Source organism: Aspergillus candidus (assembly GCF_002847045.1).
Source record: "Aspergillus candidus strain CBS 102.13 unplaced genomic scaffold BDW47scaffold_63, whole genome shotgun sequence".
NCBI lineage: Eukaryota > Fungi > Ascomycota > Eurotiomycetes > Eurotiales > Aspergillaceae > Aspergillus > Aspergillus candidus.
This window is the reverse complement of record NW_020194068.1, coordinates 33,915-49,472: the sequence shown is the minus strand read 5'-3', so window position 1 is coordinate 49,472 and position 15,558 is coordinate 33,915. Positions and strand designations below refer to the sequence as shown.

The 15,558-nt window shown below is 53.8% G+C and overlaps 7 protein-coding genes across 7 annotated transcripts; 5 read left to right on the top strand and 2 right to left on the bottom strand.

Moving 5' to 3' along the window:
- Positions 1 to 114: 114 nt before the first annotated feature.
- Positions 115 to 1,025, top strand: BDW47DRAFT_77896 (mitochondrial 54S ribosomal protein bL34m). The gene is made up of 2 exons (XM_024819831.1): positions 115 to 222; positions 376 to 1,025. Exons 1-2 carry the CDS (start codon positions 158 to 160, stop codon positions 716 to 718), a joined length of 408 nt encoding a protein of 135 aa, XP_024668425.1. The 5' UTR covers positions 115 to 157; the 3' UTR covers positions 719 to 1,025.
- Positions 1,026 to 1,329: 304 nt separating this feature from the next.
- Positions 1,330 to 4,610, bottom strand: BDW47DRAFT_120367 (putative zinc metalloprotease; the record flags this gene model as incomplete). The annotated part of the gene is made up of 3 exons (XM_024815477.1): positions 1,330 to 1,500; positions 1,573 to 3,644; positions 3,719 to 4,610. 3 exons carry the CDS (start codon positions 4,608 to 4,610, stop codon positions 1,330 to 1,332), a joined length of 3,135 nt encoding a protein of 1,044 aa, XP_024668424.1.
- An 841-nt stretch (positions 4,611 to 5,451) lies between these two features.
- BDW47DRAFT_77880 (uncharacterized protein) lies at positions 5,452 to 8,394 on the top strand. The gene is made up of 4 exons (XM_024819830.1): positions 5,452 to 5,773; positions 5,835 to 6,330; positions 6,384 to 7,380; positions 7,432 to 8,394. The coding sequence occupies exons 1-4, from the start codon at positions 5,612 to 5,614 to the stop codon at positions 8,267 to 8,269; spliced, it is 2,493 nt and encodes an 830-aa protein (XP_024668423.1). The 5' UTR covers positions 5,452 to 5,611; the 3' UTR covers positions 8,270 to 8,394.
- Positions 8,395 to 8,906: 512 nt separating this feature from the next.
- On the top strand, positions 8,907 to 9,761 carry BDW47DRAFT_129045 (uncharacterized protein; the record flags this gene model as incomplete). The annotated part of the gene is made up of 1 exon (XM_024816937.1): positions 8,907 to 9,761. The coding sequence occupies one exon, from the start codon at positions 8,907 to 8,909 to the stop codon at positions 9,759 to 9,761; it is 855 nt and encodes a 284-aa protein (XP_024668422.1).
- Positions 9,762 to 10,164: 403 nt separating this feature from the next.
- On the top strand, positions 10,165 to 11,911 carry BDW47DRAFT_112242 (WD repeat WDR12/YTM1 family ribosome biogenesis protein). Its single transcript, XM_024814127.1, has 2 exons — positions 10,165 to 10,357; positions 10,423 to 11,911. The coding sequence occupies exons 1-2, from the start codon at positions 10,228 to 10,230 to the stop codon at positions 11,757 to 11,759; spliced, it is 1,467 nt and encodes a 488-aa protein (XP_024668421.1). The 5' UTR covers positions 10,165 to 10,227; the 3' UTR covers positions 11,760 to 11,911.
- BDW47DRAFT_112241 (mitochondrial 37S ribosomal protein uS13m) lies at positions 11,912 to 12,785 on the bottom strand. The gene is made up of 4 exons (XM_024814126.1): positions 12,724 to 12,785; positions 12,626 to 12,670; positions 12,262 to 12,528; positions 11,912 to 12,123 (listed from the first exon to the last, which is right to left on the bottom strand). Exons 1-4 carry the CDS (start codon positions 12,724 to 12,726, stop codon positions 12,079 to 12,081), a joined length of 360 nt encoding a protein of 119 aa, XP_024668420.1. The 5' UTR covers positions 12,727 to 12,785; the 3' UTR covers positions 11,912 to 12,078.
- Positions 12,773 to 14,269, top strand: BDW47DRAFT_112240 (putative peptidyl-prolyl cis-trans isomerase). Its single transcript, XM_024814125.1, has 6 exons — positions 12,773 to 13,103; positions 13,175 to 13,252; positions 13,306 to 13,322; positions 13,377 to 13,480; positions 13,529 to 13,673; positions 13,723 to 14,269. Exons 1-6 carry the CDS (start codon positions 12,993 to 12,995, stop codon positions 13,892 to 13,894), a joined length of 627 nt encoding a protein of 208 aa, XP_024668419.1. The 5' UTR covers positions 12,773 to 12,992; the 3' UTR covers positions 13,895 to 14,269.
- The last annotated feature ends 1,289 nt before the right edge of the window (positions 14,270 to 15,558 follow it).

The following is a 15,558-nucleotide window of genomic DNA, read 5'->3' as shown; positions in this document are numbered from 1 at the left end:
GTATATGAAGACTTTGGGAAAAGAAAAAAGTTCGGCCGGGATGGTCTGTGCACGTGCTCCGCCGGAGATTCGACTCAATTTCCAACTTCATCTCATTCACTCTCAATCAACCAACTCAACCTCTGGACACGTCCTCCTCCACAACATCCTCAACATCATGCTCTGTCTCCGGTGCAGGGCCCTGCCCTCCGCCTTTAAGGCTCCTGCTGCGCCAATTGCTCGGTATGTCTCTCCATCAGACTATTCAATACTCAATCTTCAATCTCCAATCTTCAACCCAGCCACATCGCAACTCTCCTTCCTCAACTCACCTCCTCACTCCCCTAACAACACCTTCCAATACCAAAAGAAAATACAAGCCTAACCGAACCATAGATTCCAAATCCCCCGAGCAATCCAACCCACCCCCCTCCGCACCCTCTCAACAATCCACACGCCCCAACAATCCGTCCTCTCCGCCATCCGCCGCCCCTCCGCTTTCACCTCTCCCTCTCCCTCTTCATCTCTTTCCCCGAGTCTTCCTCTCTCGCCTAGCCTCGCCCTCCAAACCCGGTCCTTCTCAGCGAGTACCTCCCTGGCCGGCAAGCGCGCAACGTACAACCCGTCGCGACGGGTGCAGAAACGCCGTCATGGGTTCTTGGCGCGCCTGCGCTCTCGTGGGGGGAGATTGATTATCCAGCGGAGGAGGGCTAAGGGGAGGAAGAGTTTGAGTTGGTGATTTCTTTCATTTTTTTTTGGCTCTTCCTTTTATGTGGGGGTGGGGAGGGTGATTGCTTCTTAGATCTTGTCTTGTCTTGATATGGTCAAGGGGAAGGGGAAGGGAAGGGAAGGACTGGGGATGATGATCGCCTGATCGCTACAGGCTTTCTTTACTGTCCTGGGTTGTGTTTTTATAGATGTGTTTTTTCCCCTTTTTCTTATTCTCTCGATTATGTGCCGAGGCATACTGCTGAGTGCGTGCTCGAGATACGTCCTGCCTCCGGCTCAACTCCGTGTACCATACATACATATGTACCTGTTTCTGCTTCTACTTCTACCTATCGGTATCATCCTGTCTTCGTACTTACTCTGATCTATGATCCCATTGCGCCAGAGCTAGATAAGATACTGCTTCGTAGTCAACACAGATCATGTCACATATGGTCTATACTATACCCCACAACGAAGACACATTCTAATCATCCCAGTGACGAGCGCAAAGATACAGATACAGATACAGATACAACCAGCAACCAAAACATGGAAACAAGTCCATTTCTTTCTTTCATTATTCTTTTCTTTACTCTTTTTTTCTTTCTACCATATAGATCTAACAGCAGATCTAACAAATCAAGCGTCGCTCATTTCCTCATCATCTTCAGATCCCGTCTCATACTCGGAGTCCTCGTCCGACTCCTCGGCTTCGTCCCCGTCGACCTTCAACCCGTAGTCGTCTTCGAACTCCTTGAGCGGCTGCACCTGGGGCTTGAAGCCGGATTCCTCGAGGCCGTTCTTGATGGTCTGTTCGATAATTCAGTTAGCGTATCTGCCGGGGAATAGATTCAAGGTAAGAAAATAAGGGAATGAACATACCTCCTCCATCACAGTAGCACAAGTAACAACAATATTAGCCGTGTCCGGCGCGAACAAGGGCAGGATAATCTCCTTCAAAGCCTTCTTCACGTCCTCCACGCCTGTGTCCCGCACCTTCCGCAGCAGCTTCTCCTTGTAATCCGACGGCAGGTTGCGCACCACCTGCCGCGTGAAGCTGCCCAGCGCGGCGCTGGCGATCGTCGCCTGCTCGTTGGCGAAGCCGACCACGATGCTGCTGATCGCGCCCTCCATCATCAGCGGGTCGAAGGGCATCGCCCCGGACAGGTGGTCTTCGACGATCTGCTTGCTGGCCTCGAACGCCTTGTGCGCGTTCGGAGACCGGTACACGTCGAAGTTGACGAACCCGGTTTCAACGTTGTATGCGAAGTTGGTGCCGTATGCCAGGCCCTTGCCGCGAACCGCCACCCACAACGGTCCTTCGACCGCGTTCATGTAGGCTGTCGCTACTAGCAATGCGGGAAGGTTCGGGTCGTCGTGGGAGTCGAGGCCGCGTGCCGTGGCGTACGCGAACGAGGAGTCGACGGTCGCCATGGGCACCACGTATGAGTGACCACCCAGGTTCCGGCCCGCTTCGCTCAGCAGGGGGCGTCGCGCGGTGATGGGCTGGAGAGCGCCCGGGGCGCCCAGTCGGTCCGTGAACGGCTTCCAGGCGGACACCGGGTTCGGGATCCGTTCGAGGTCGCCGATCACGAGCAAGCGCATGTTCTCGGGCTTGAAGATCGCCTCCCGGATCTCCTCCATGCGCGCCACGACGGTGTCGGGCTCGTCGGCCAGCTGGCGCTTGATGCGCTTGAGGTAGCGAGCCTTGACCAAAGTGCTGCGGGCCCGCACAATCGACTCGGGGGCGTAGTGGACCATGACGTGCACGGCTGCGAGCATGTCGTCGCCGTTGCGCTTGGAGTCGGGCACGTCGGAGAGCAGCCGGCTGGTGATGGCGCGGAGTCGCTCCACGTCGAAGATCGAGTTCCAGGAGATCTCCTGGAGCCAGGCGATCGCCGTCTCGTACTTCTCGACCTCGACCTGGAAGGAGATGCGCAGCATCTCCGAGTTGCCCATGGTCCTGGCTCCTTCCATCGTATAACCGACCGTATCGCGCTCCATCTCGACCACCACCTGTTCAAAGCTGATGATCTTGCCGTCGCGCTTGATCGGGACGTTGAAGAACGCTTCCGTGTACACGGATAGGAGGGGGCGGAGGTGGACCGGTACCGATTCGGCGGAGATCAGCAGGGAGAGCTGCACGAAGCTGCTGGGGATGTGCTCAAAGTGGATGAACAGCGGCAGGTCTGAGCCGTCCGCATCGACGATCTGCTGAGCCTTGTGCGCCGGGCGTCCCGCCTTGAGGGCCTCGCCGGATCGTGCGGTGGTCGACTCCACGAAGTGGATGGATTCGATGCCAGGTATCTCGAACTTGCCCAGCATCTCCTTTGGAATATCCTTATCGTTCTCCGCCTTGGCCTTTTCGAGGCGGTCCGCCAGCTCTTTCAACCCCTTCTCGCCCAAGCGCTTCTTCTGCGCTGCGACGCGAGACTCTTCCTCCTGCTTCAGCGTGTCGGACATCTTGGTGGATGGGACACCCAGGATGGTGACGTGGGGCGCATCGGAGATCCATTTCTTGATGAAGCTGCGCCATTCCGTCTCCTTCCATTGCTCGAGGGTGTCGTATTCTTTCAGGGTGGCAACATCCAGCATGGTCGAACCGTCTCGCTTGCCGTACAGGAAATCGGAGATGGCATACTCCGCAAACGAAGACGCGGAGCTCTCCGTGGAGAACTTCCAGGTCCGCCTCTGCCGGTCGATACATTCCTTCAGGTACCTCATATCGAGCTCCTTGTCCATGGCTTCCTTGAGCACGTCGAAGAATCGCTTCTCCACCTCGGCCAGCTTCTCAGTCTCCACGCTCGTCAGTGTGAAGCGGATTTCGATACTAGGGTGGTCGTCCGTGGCATAGAAAACCGCACTGGCCAGCTGCTCCTTTTCGACGAGGATATTGTCCAGCAGGGACGCAGACGACCCCGCCAGGTACTGAAGGGATACATTCAGCGCACCCGCTACAATGGCATAAGCTTCACTCTATCAAATATATGGCTCCTCAAAAGAGAGCCAGAGGGGTGGGAATACTGACACTGAACTGGGTCGGAGCAATCAGGGCCCAGGAACCGAATCTCTATTTCACCAAAAGATTCATCTTCCTCCGGAAACTCCACCCTCGACAGGACTGACTTTTCCAGCGGCGGAGCCTGCTTCGAATCCACCCACGGGCGCTTAAAGGGCGACTCCGGGCTGGGAATTACGTCTAAGATGGTGTCTTCGAATTTATCCAGAACCTCCAGCATGTTCGCCTGGTCGACCTCACCGGTGATGACCAGACACAGGTTCCGCGGCTGGTACATCTCGCGATGAAACTCTCTGATGCGCTCCGCCGACAGGACCCGGAGCTGCTCCATCATCCCGCCGGTCTCGTACCGGAATCCGACCCCGGGGGGGTAAGTCAATCGCCGGGCGGTCAGATCCATCAGCTCCGCCGCATTGTTCTGCACGCCCTGCATCTCCGAATAGACGACGCCGGCATCGTTTCCGGTGCCATCGATGTGGTGCACCTCGGTGTAGCAGCCCTCGTCGGTCAGGGTCGGCGCGATGACATGCTCCAGATAGATGGGCAGGATCTCCGCGAAGCCTTCCCAGCCTGCGGTATCCAGCGTATACGCGGTGTGATCGGTGGCTGTCCAGGCGTTAGTACTCGAATAGACCCGCGTGGCGAGCTTATCGAGAAATCCCTTATATCTGTAGTTGCGCGACCCCATGAAGCACAGGTGTTCTAACGTGTGCGGGGCGCCCGAATCATCGGTGATCTCGGTGGCAAGGACAAAATACCCCGTCACCTTGGGACCCTGCTGGTCGATGACCACAACCCGCATGCCCGTGCGCTCCGATTCATATTGAACAAATTCGCTAGGCGAGTACTCCGGCTTGAACTTCTGGAGCAGCTTAAAGTGGGTTTGTTGACTGGGTGACATCTTGCGGAGGGAATGGGAGAATCTCTGGTGGCGTGTCTCGATCCGAGAACTGACCGTGACTTCTCGGAGCAATCTAGCGGGGGGGGCAGTCAGCAATTTATCCTTTCATGAGCTGTATGAGACGGGCGCGGGTGACGTCGTGAGAACACTATCCTCACGGCCAAGTGGGGAGGGTCCTCCTTGCAGAACTGGGGGGCGACGAAGTAAAAAGAGGGGCAACAAAGCCAGAAGAATGACCCTCGAGGTGAGATCTATCATAGTCCTTCGGTCTCGTCTTTCGCATGTGTCTTAGGCAGTCATAGCGTTCTTCTTTTTCTCCTCGACTTTTTTCCTTTCCCACCCTTTCTTTCACTTTTTTCCCCTCCCCAAAGTTGTCTCCGTTCGCGGACAAGTAAAAAGAGGAGCAGACCAACTTACATCGAACGAGAGGAAAAAGCCCCAACCAAGCCTCGTGGAAACAAACGAAACGACACGTTGGACACTTCTTCACACAAGAGATGTATGAAACAGGAACAATGGGTGAGAGAATGTCGGAAATGTGTCGTGGACCACGGACAGTTGACCTGCTGGGGAGGGGAGAAGTGGAGTTGACTCCAATCCAATCAAGACGAGTCCCAGAAGTATGTCCTTGGATTCAAGAGTCGATCAATAGCGACCCATCAAGAGCCTCACGGAGGTAGTATAGATGGCGAGGAGGGTGTCCACATTGTCGCATGATCTCCACGGAAGGGTATCATCAAAGAAAGAGCCAGAAGAAGCATTCCCAGACGACAGAGACAGAGTTGAACGCGTAGAGAAGAAGGGAAGACGGTGGATTACATACGATGATCGCCATTTGGGCCTCAAAGGCGGTGAGGCGGACCTTCATCTGGCCTCTCTGCATTGCTGTCTTCTTTCCACCATCCACTGCTCCACATTGACTTCTAGTCGCTCGACGTGTGGTTCTCTGTCTATTCTGGATTATTCGTTATTAGAGAAACGATTGTGACCCAAGTGGAAACATGACGTCGAAAACGTCGGAGCAGGAGGTGTGCCAATCCGTCCTGGAATTCGTCGCCGATGGCACCTATCCAGCGTCGGAGCAGGTAATCGCTGCTGAATTCCCGGCGTCGGCTCTCAGTAATGAATTGGAGCTATTGGCAAAGGCGAGAGTACAGGTGGAAGTAAGTGGGGATGCTCTATACGGAACACGACGGAGGACTAATCCCCTACTTTGAATGACAGGCCGAGATTAGCTCACTGAGCCGGGGAAATGATTTCGACGCAGATGGATGGATTTCGCAAGCGAAACAGCTTCATGCGGACATAGAACGGTCGAGGGTCACGGCCCGGGAGATTGTCGCGCAGCACGAGAACAGTAAACCGCTGCAGATGAAGGTCGAGGATGCCGCAGCCAAGGTTGGGTTGGTCGAGACGGAAATCGTGTTCAACGAGGCGGTGACGCGCGCCTTGGAGGAGGTGCAGCGACTCTATCAGCAGCTCGAGGCCGGGCGGGGGACGCTGAGAGAGGGGCGGGTGATGAAGGCCATTGACACGTTGGAGGAGGTGGAACGATCCGTCAACCAGGACAGGCTGTTCTCCAACACCAATGTGATGCACGTCCTCTTTGAGAATGTTGCCGAATTGCGACGGGAGATCATTGTGTCTCTCCACACGCGCTGGGCGGAGCAGTTGAATGTCGACAAGAAACAGCGCAAGTTGGAGGTCGTGGATAACAACGGTAAGTGTTTGCTTCAAGTACATGATGGGCGACTCGTGTTAAATGTTCAACAGAAAACTCTCTCGGCGAGACCATCTCGGCATTGTCTCGTCTGAATCTGCTTGCGGCGGCCAACGACAAATTCCAGAACGACCTCATATCCGCCGTTGTCGAGCCTATCCTGGTGCCGGGTCGCGATGGGTACAGTCGCGCGCTACAGGTGAACAATTCCTCGCTACAAGTCGGACCGGAGCCATCGGAAGCAACGGTCTCTGAGGTCCTAGACCGCGTAGCCACGGTCTTGGATTTCTTACGGCAGTGCCTCCCGTCGACGGTTGTCGACCCCTTCTCGGCGAATTTCATCCCGACGCTCTCCTCCAAAGTGATTGCGTCCTGGTTATCCTCGGCGATCCCGACGGATCTAACCGGCCTGGGCGATTTTGAACGCATGTTGGATGACGTCCTTGGGCTTGCAAAGAAGATTGAGTCTCTCGGGTGGCAAGGTCAGGAAGAGCTCGTTTCCTGGGTCAACCAAGCGCCTCGTCTCTGGCTGGCCCGACGCCGGGTCGATTCGTTGGACCAGGTTCGCAAAGTCCTTGCTGCGAGCCAAGGTACCACCCAGCAAGTGGAAAGGGTGGAAAAAGAGCAAGTCTCCCAGGAAGATGATGTCTTACTGGAGAAGCCCCCGTCTGATGACTGGGATGCGGAGTGGGATGACGATGAAGACGATTCCAAAGCGCCGAAAGCGAGCGCGCAGGATGATGAGGAAGATGTTAGCGCTTGGGGGCTGGACGACGACACGAAAGAGGAGGCTGATGCAGCCGCTGACGACGATGATGAAGCTGATGCCTGGGGCTGGGGTGACGAGGATCAGGAGGAGGCACCGGAGGATCCACCGCACAAGGAATCAAGTGCGACCAACCCAGCGAACGGCAAGCAGTCGGCGCCCTCTTCTAATTCTCCCAAGGAGATTACCCTGAGAGAGGTATACACGGTCACAGACATCCCTTCGTCTATACTCCGGATTGTTCTGCAGCAAGTGCAAGACGCAGAGGCCATTTCACAGCCGACGTAGGTTCTCATCAACTCCCAGTGCATGTCGGATACTAACATCTTTTCCAGACATTCCCACCCTCGCGTGGTCTCTTCGGGAGCCGGCCTTCTTGCCCTTCCCACGTTGGTCCTTGCCATGTTCAAAGCCACAGCGTCGTCCTTCTACGGCATGAAGCTGAGCTCCGGTCAGATGTATCTGTACAACGATAGCCTGTACCTAGCCGATCAGATCCGTGGGATCGTGGAGGAGCATCAGCTCACCCGGCTCGAGCCGGACATCGAGGCGCTGGCCAAATTCGGCAAATTTGCCTACACCAAGGAGATGCAGACGCAACGCACGATCGTGACCGACCTCCTCGACGGCGCTCAAGGATTCGGCCAATGCTCCGAGCAACCTTTCCTCGGCGAGTGCGAGAACGCCGTGAGCGCCGCGGTCGACCGAATCCGCGACGTATACACGGAGTGGCAACCCATCCTCTCGCATTCCGCACTCCTCCAATCAATCGGGTCGCTGGTGTCCACGATAATCAACAAGATGATCATCGACATCGAGGACCTCGGAGACATCTCAGAGCCACAGTCTCAACGGCTGGTGGAATTCTGCAGTCGGGTCTCCCAGCTAGAGGATCTGTTCGTGCCCCGATCGTCTAACCACGGGGAGCAGGAGGCAGTCCCCATGACAGCAGTCTATGTGCGCAACTGGCTCAAGTTCCAATACCTCGTCAACATCCTGGAGAGCTCGCTGGCCGACATCAAGTTCCTGTGGGTGGAAGGGGAACTCCGGCTGGAATTCTCGCCCGACGAAGTCGTCGACTTGATCGAGGCCTTGTTCGCCGAGTCGGACTACCGGCGCAAGGCCATTGCAGAGATCCGGCGTATCTCTCGGCAGGAGGGGTTGGGGATGTGAGGAGGCTCTATATAAACCACATTATCTTGCACATACGGGTCAGCTGCAGCAGTTGAATAATAAGATTTCTCATTCATTACACCATCTTCCGTCTATGTACATCTCTCTATAAAGGCACGCGCAAGGGCAGATGGTGGTCGATGATAGGCAGGCACAAGGCAACAATACGACTAGTGAGTGAGGCTCAGGCAACCAATAACCTTATAGACGCTAAAGAGTGAACGCGCTCCATTTTCCGCCGTATATGTATATTAACTTATCTATGTCTTGTTTAACGGATCAACATTTCTATTCTCTTCTGCATTTGGCTAGTCTTTCATTGTCGTGTCGTTGTTGATTTGACGTTTTGAAACATCATCTCTCGTCAGAATCTTTCTCAACAAGCAAAATCATGCATACCCATCAGTCTTCACTCTCATTTCTTTCCCTACCTCCAGAGATCCGCCATATGATCTATGTCGAGTATTTTAGATCAGTCTCTATAGGCCGAAGACCCTACCGTCGACTCATCAACAAAGACCCTCTCGCTATCCTGCGAGTCTGTCGTCTGATCTATCGGGAGGCAGAGTCACTGGCGATCCCTAACTTGGAGATTAAGTGTAATGGCAACGCCGACGTGATCGATCTTCTGAGTAAAATGAGCCCGGTACAGATCACCCAGCTACGAAATCTGAGAGTTTGGCATTTTGCCGTGGGCTTCAACCTTTTTTCTGGTGACGACGATTCCCAGTCGGATGCACCCGAGGGAGGCCGGGGAGACATGAGCCGCACCAGCGACAACGACGACGACGATGACGATGCAGCGGCAGAAGGTGTCCGATACTTTCATCTCGGTGCGGTCCTTGGACTGTTTCCGGGCCTGCAGCTTGACCTCCTTAGAGTACACTCCGGAGTTAGTGGAGGCCCTTACACGGATATACACACTTCGCAGTGCTTCAAGTCTCTTCTTGAGGCGGATGGCTACCGACGGCTGTGGATGGATGCGACGACGGGCGACTCGGATCCATGGGATGACATATTATCCTTGGAAACATGGCGCGATAATATCATCACTCGGTTTCGCCCATACTCGCGTTGGAGAGTCCGGCTCAGTGTGCCTTCCTACGCAGACTATCTAGTGGATGGATTACGGCAAAGCAAAGAATGGGAGAGTCTTCAGGCCGGAAGAATTGATCTGCTAGTGAACGAGGACAGCGATGAGGATGACAGCGACAGTGATCTTGACACTGACTGCGAAGATACTGTGGACATTGTGATTGACCGAGGTGATGCGGACGTTGCGGTCAAGCGAGATGACTCTCCGGCATTGAGATGCATTTACCCCCGCCGCAGTGGTTCAAGTCCGATGTTCTTCAAGGAAGCATCGGACGCTCTCCGGAAGCTGTTTCAGGAAAACAGCTGGGAGGCTATCAAAGTCATGGATGGATTCTACGATGGTGCTGCTGATTCTGATTCTGAGGGAGGTACGGTATATGAAGATTACTGGTGGTAGATTTTTTTTACAGGTCCTAATACTATACAAGTTCAACTAGTTGGCAACTATGATATTTCTATTTAACCTGCATGACTGCGCAAACTGTTACTATCTATCATCCATGTTGACGATGCCATAGAGGATTAGACAGGTTCTAAGTAGCTGATGTCTATCTACCATAGAAAACATCGACAAATGTTGAAGAAAAATTCAAAAGGGAAATAAAAAATTTGTCTGATATGATGATCGAATTGATTTCACAATCAAATAAAATTACCTGTATATTATGTCCTAATTCATATCCATATCTATATCTACAGTAGATGTAGGCGGGGAATCTCCGCGCTCGGCGCAAGTGGCCGCATCGGCCGCCGTAATTTTTTCTCTTCCTTTTGCGCTTCACTTGCCCGCCGCATCGACCGAGATTTCCAACCCAGTTCAACCCATTTTTCCACCCAATTTTTTTTCTCGTCACGTCGTCAAGATGAACGGGGACCAAGAAATGTCAGGCGATGCCTCGCAGGCCGCCCAGCGACAAGTTCGTGTGCAGCTCACGAGCAAACAGGAAGATGTCGCCCTCCCCGAGAATACAGGCCCCATCTTGGTGCCCACCGGTGAGTTCACCCTGCAGGTTCATATGGAATATAATGTAAGTCAATGCTGACGAATGAGTCGGTAGGTCTTCGGAGATATGCGCTGTCGACGCTGGTCAACAACCTGCTGGGGAGCGAGAAACCCATCCCGTTCGAATTTTTGGTGAACGGCGCTTTCCTGCGCACCTCCATCGACGAATACCTGACGGCCAATGGCATCTCCGCCGAAACCACGCTGGAGATTGAGTATGTTCGTGCCTTGATCCCGCCGCTACACATCGCCTCCTTTGAGCACGATGACTGGGTCAGCTCGGTGGACGTGCTCTCTGCGACGTCGCCCGCCGCCTCGAAGGCGTCGGCGACGGTGTCTCCCGGCCAGGAGCGGATCCTGTCCGGCAGCTACGACGGCCTGCTCCGGGTGTGGAACATGTCGTCGCAGGTGGTCGCGACGTCGCCGGCCCCCGCGGACGGAGGACACACGGCGTCCATCAAAGCGGCGAAGTTCATCTCGCCAAACGCGATCGCATCGACCGGGCTGGACCGCACGGTGCGCGTGTGGAAGTACGCCGAACACGCCGACGGCTTCTCCGGCACCATCACCCCGCAGCTGGAGCTGTACGGCCACAAGTCAGCCGTCAACTCGCTGGCCGTGCATGCGCCCTCGAACCGCATGCTGACCGGCTCGGCCGACCACAGCGTCGGGTTCTGGTCGACGAAGAAGGGCGATGCCCCGGCCGCGCCGGAGAACCTGCTCCCATCCGCCGCATCGAGGAGCGCCAAGCGACGCAAGGTGAACTCCTCCGTGAGCGCACCGCAGCGGGGACCCCTGTCGCTGATGTCCGCGCACACGGCGCCCGTGTCGGCGGCCATCTTCGACGCGACGGACGCCACGGTCGGCTATTCGACCTCGTGGGATCACTCCCTGCGCACGTGGGACCTGGTCACGGGCTCCCTGGTCGACACGCGGAGCACGGCCCACGCCTTGCTGTCACTGGAGCACCTGCCCGAACACCACCTCCTCGCGGCGGGAACCTCCGCGCGCCACATCACGCTCATCGACCCGCGGGCTTCAGCGACGACCATCGCGGCGATGACGCTGCGCGGGCACACCAACGCCGTGGTGTCGCTGGCGCGCGACCCGCAGAGCGCGTACGGGCTCATCAGCGGGAGCCACGACGGGACGTGCCGGATCTGGGACATCCGGGCGACCAAGACGGACAAGGACGGCGTGGTGGGCGAGAGCGTGTACTCGATTGGGCGGAAGAGCCAGGAGGAGGCGGGCCGGGGCGACGCCAAGCGCGTGGGCGGCGAGGGCGTCAAGGTGTTCGGAGTGTGCTGGGACGCGGCGGTGGGTATCGTCAGTGCGGGCGAGGACAAGCGCATCCAGATCAACCGCGGCGAGGGGGTGCTGTCATCGGTGTAGGATTGAGGCGTTGCACATATGGGCCGGGCGTTTGGCTGGATGAAAAGTTGTTTTCTGTTTACTAGTTTATTATCTTGATCTAATGCTGGTTCTTTTTCCCTCTTCGTTGTTTTTTTCATTCTAGTTACTCCTACGGTTGTAGTTGATGGTCATAGATGTGGGATCTATTGGATAGTTTCAATATCTACATATAGTACATTCCACGAAATAAAAGAAACCAAAACATAAGTACAGGGAGATATAAGATCAACGCCATTCCACGCCCTCATAAAGGTCAACCATAGGAGGGAACAATGCCAGCACCAGACAGACTGACAACTCAAAGTTTCCTGTCGATACGGTTGAGCTTGACCGCGTTTTGGATCTAAAACCAACCATTAGCACATATCCCATCATCCATGTACAGCGATTGAGCGCAAGCACAACAACCCCGTCCAAACCCCCCCCCCCCCCCCCAAATAAAACCAGAAGAAGGGGAGAAAAAGAAGAAGAAAAAACAAACCTGGCTTCTCGTCCTCTGCCCCCTCACAGGCAAGCCCAGCGCATGACGTCTCCCACGATAAGTGCCCGTCTCCTTCAGACGCTTGATATTATCGAGGACCGATCTCCGGAGATCATTTTCGATCTTCATGTCGGAAAGGGCGGCGGTGATGTCGAGGACTTGCTTGTTGGCGAGCTCGCCGACTTTGCAGGTGGGGTGGATGTAGAAGCGGGCGAGGAGGCGGGAGGAGGTGTTGTGGCCGATGCCGAAGAAGGATTCGAGGGATTTCTGTATATTATATTTCAATTAGGAGGGGGTTCGTTGGGTGATGCTGGGTGGTCGCGATGGTTGGTAATGGTGGTGGTGTGGGTGGTGTGGTGCTTGCCTTGACGAGACTCCGCTCGGGGAAGTTGACTCCTAGGAGGAAGACCTATATCTGTTAGTGGAATTGGTAGGCGGAATTATAAAAAGGGAGATACTTACCATGTTGACGACTGGACGCGATGTGAGTGTCTGCGTATATATCTCCCAGATCAATACACCCCAAGATGAAGCCGTAACCAAGGAAGAAATTCAGCCAGGAGGAATATTTCTCCGACCAAGATAGAGCAGGCTTGGCATTCTCCGCATTTGGCCCGCACCCTGTCTATTGCAAGCTGTCCTTGTTCCCTTCCCTTCCCCAGTCCTCTCTCCCAAATCTCCCTTTCTCATCAATCTGGTTTTCTTTCAAGTGGGTTATTTGAGAGGCAACCATGAATTTCCGCAACCTTTTTCTGACGGTCTTTTTGGCCTTTGCGGTTGGATTCGCTCTGGTCCATGCTGAGGAATCCAAGGAGCCGCGCGGGCCGAAGATTACCAGTAAGGTGGGTTACATTACATTATCTTCTACGTTGTTTGTGAAGGCACGACAGTTGAAACTGACAATAAATGATAGGTCTACTTTGATATCGAGCATGGTGGTAAGCCCATGGGCCGTGTCGTGCTTGGTCTGTATGGCAAGACCGTTCCCGAGGTATATTCCCATCTTATCCCTAAATACAGTTGCGAAGGCTAATGGTTTGACAGACTGCTGAGAACTTCCGGTATGAATTGATCATTACCACCAAATCAATTGATTTGTTTGCTGACTATTGTAGTGCCCTCGCGACCGGCGAGAAGGGCTTTGGCTATGAGGGTTCGACCTTCCACCGCGTCATCAAGAACTTCATGATCCAGGGTGGTGACTTTACCCGTGGTGATGGTATGTCTTACTGAAATCGATACTCAAAAGATTATACTGACGAATCAGGCACCGGTGGCAAGTCGATCTACGGCGACAAGTTCAAGGATGAGAACTTCAAGATCCGTCACACCCGCAAGGGCCTGCTCAGCATGGCCAACGCCGGCAAGGACACCAACGGATCGCAATTCTTCATCACGACCGTGCCGACTCCGTATGTTCTCCCCCCTGGAGAAGAATCTCCATTTGCTGATTGTGTGAAGCTGGCTGGATGGCCGCCACGTGGTGTTCGGCGAGGTCCTCGAGGGCTACGATGTGGTCGAGGCCGTGGAGAACGTGGACAAGAACCCCGGCGACAAGCCCAAGGAGACGATCAAGGTGGTGAAGAGTGGCGAGCTGGAGTCAGGAGCCAAAGGTAGCCACGAGGAGCTCTAATCGCCTGTTCCGTTTCCCCCCCTTCCCTCTCCGTGCTGCGTTCCTGAAGATATCCACCGTGTGCTGATGGGTGTTGGGGGTTCTTCTTCCCCTGGTTGCGTTGGCGCTTGAAGACGAGACTCCCGATGACTTCGCCGAATACTCGGACACCGTGACGGAGGCGACAGAGACGGAGACGTTGACGTCTTCGTCTTCGACGTGGTACGTGGGGAAGATGCTGGTGCTGGTGGTGCTGGTCGGCCTGCTGGTGGTGTATATCAAGAACCATGGACAGAAGAAGGAGTCGAACCAGAAGAGCATGGTGTGATGTATTTTTTTTTTTCAGTGACTAACCATTAACAATATAAAGAGGGACATTGCCACCCAGTGACATTCGCCGTAAATTCGGGACCGTAATGGAGGGGATAGAGTTTTGGTAGTGACCAACGCCCGTGGCAAATCAACGGGGAGATAGTAAGGTGGCGAAATCCTTTGGACGGTGGTTGGCTGTATGCATCTATTGCAGAGAGGAAGAGGGAGAGAGAGAGAGAGAGAATGTGGGGAAGACATCCAGCACCCAGGATGGGGATAGATCAGCTGCATGATGCATTCAGGATTTATCTGGTTAATCACTTGGTTGAACATTCTAGTAGGTATTATAGTCATACATCTATCCCTACATCTCTAGGTAGATCTAGAGAGATGTCGGTATTGGTATTGAAGGTATTACCGTATTCAACTACTTCTGGTCAAAAGAAGAGAAGAAAGGCTGGACCGTTTTGAGAATACATCCATACGTATGCAAGAACGAGGAACTCCGTGGTTCCTCTGGTACGCTGTGGGTATCGTATTTTTCCCCTTCTTTTTTTTTTTCGCCTCCAAAGACACAGTGATTGTTAGAAAATGGGATCAAAAATGATATGTGTAAAAATATTTAATATCTATATAGTTAATGGTCTATCTGGAATCTTACAAAAGAATTGACCAGAGTAAAAATTGAGATTATAACAAAAGAAATCAAAAAAGAAATCCAAAAAGAAAGCAAACCGACCGAGCTGGAATTTGCCCGTCCGCCTTTTTTTTTTTCCCACTTCGCCTCTTTCTTCCTCTCTTCCTCTTCTTCTCTTCTTCTCTTCCTCTTCCTCTTCATCCATCTTTCAATCTCACTTCTCCTTCTCATTCTCTCTTCTCTTCCTTCTTCCTCTCCTCTCTCCCATCATCTTGATTTCTTTCTCATCCTCTGTCTTGATTTTCCTTCTTTCCTTCCCTCCATTACCATAGAGGTTTAGATTCGGAAGATCACTTGGCTTCTTCATCTTCTACTTCTTTTTTTGTTCTCTTGACTCGTTTTACTCTTCTCCCTCTCTCTCTTCAGACCTTCGCTTGATCTTCTTTGGTCCGGTACGTCTTCTCTCCTAGTTGGACTTGTTTTCGCCTCATTCGATAGAGAAAGACCGGGAATCGCTCTTTGGCTTCATCGCCCTCTTTTTCTTCTTCCTGTCTGGTACACAAAACTCACCGTCTCTTCTCTGCATAGATACACAGATCGTTTCCATTTCAACAGAAAAAAGTCGATTTTCACCCCGTACGTTGCTCCTCCATCTCTCTTTCTCTTTCCCCTCCTTTTTTTTCCCTTGAGATTTGTTTTTTTTTTTTCACTTTCGTCGTTCGCCCCTGGGTCTTTT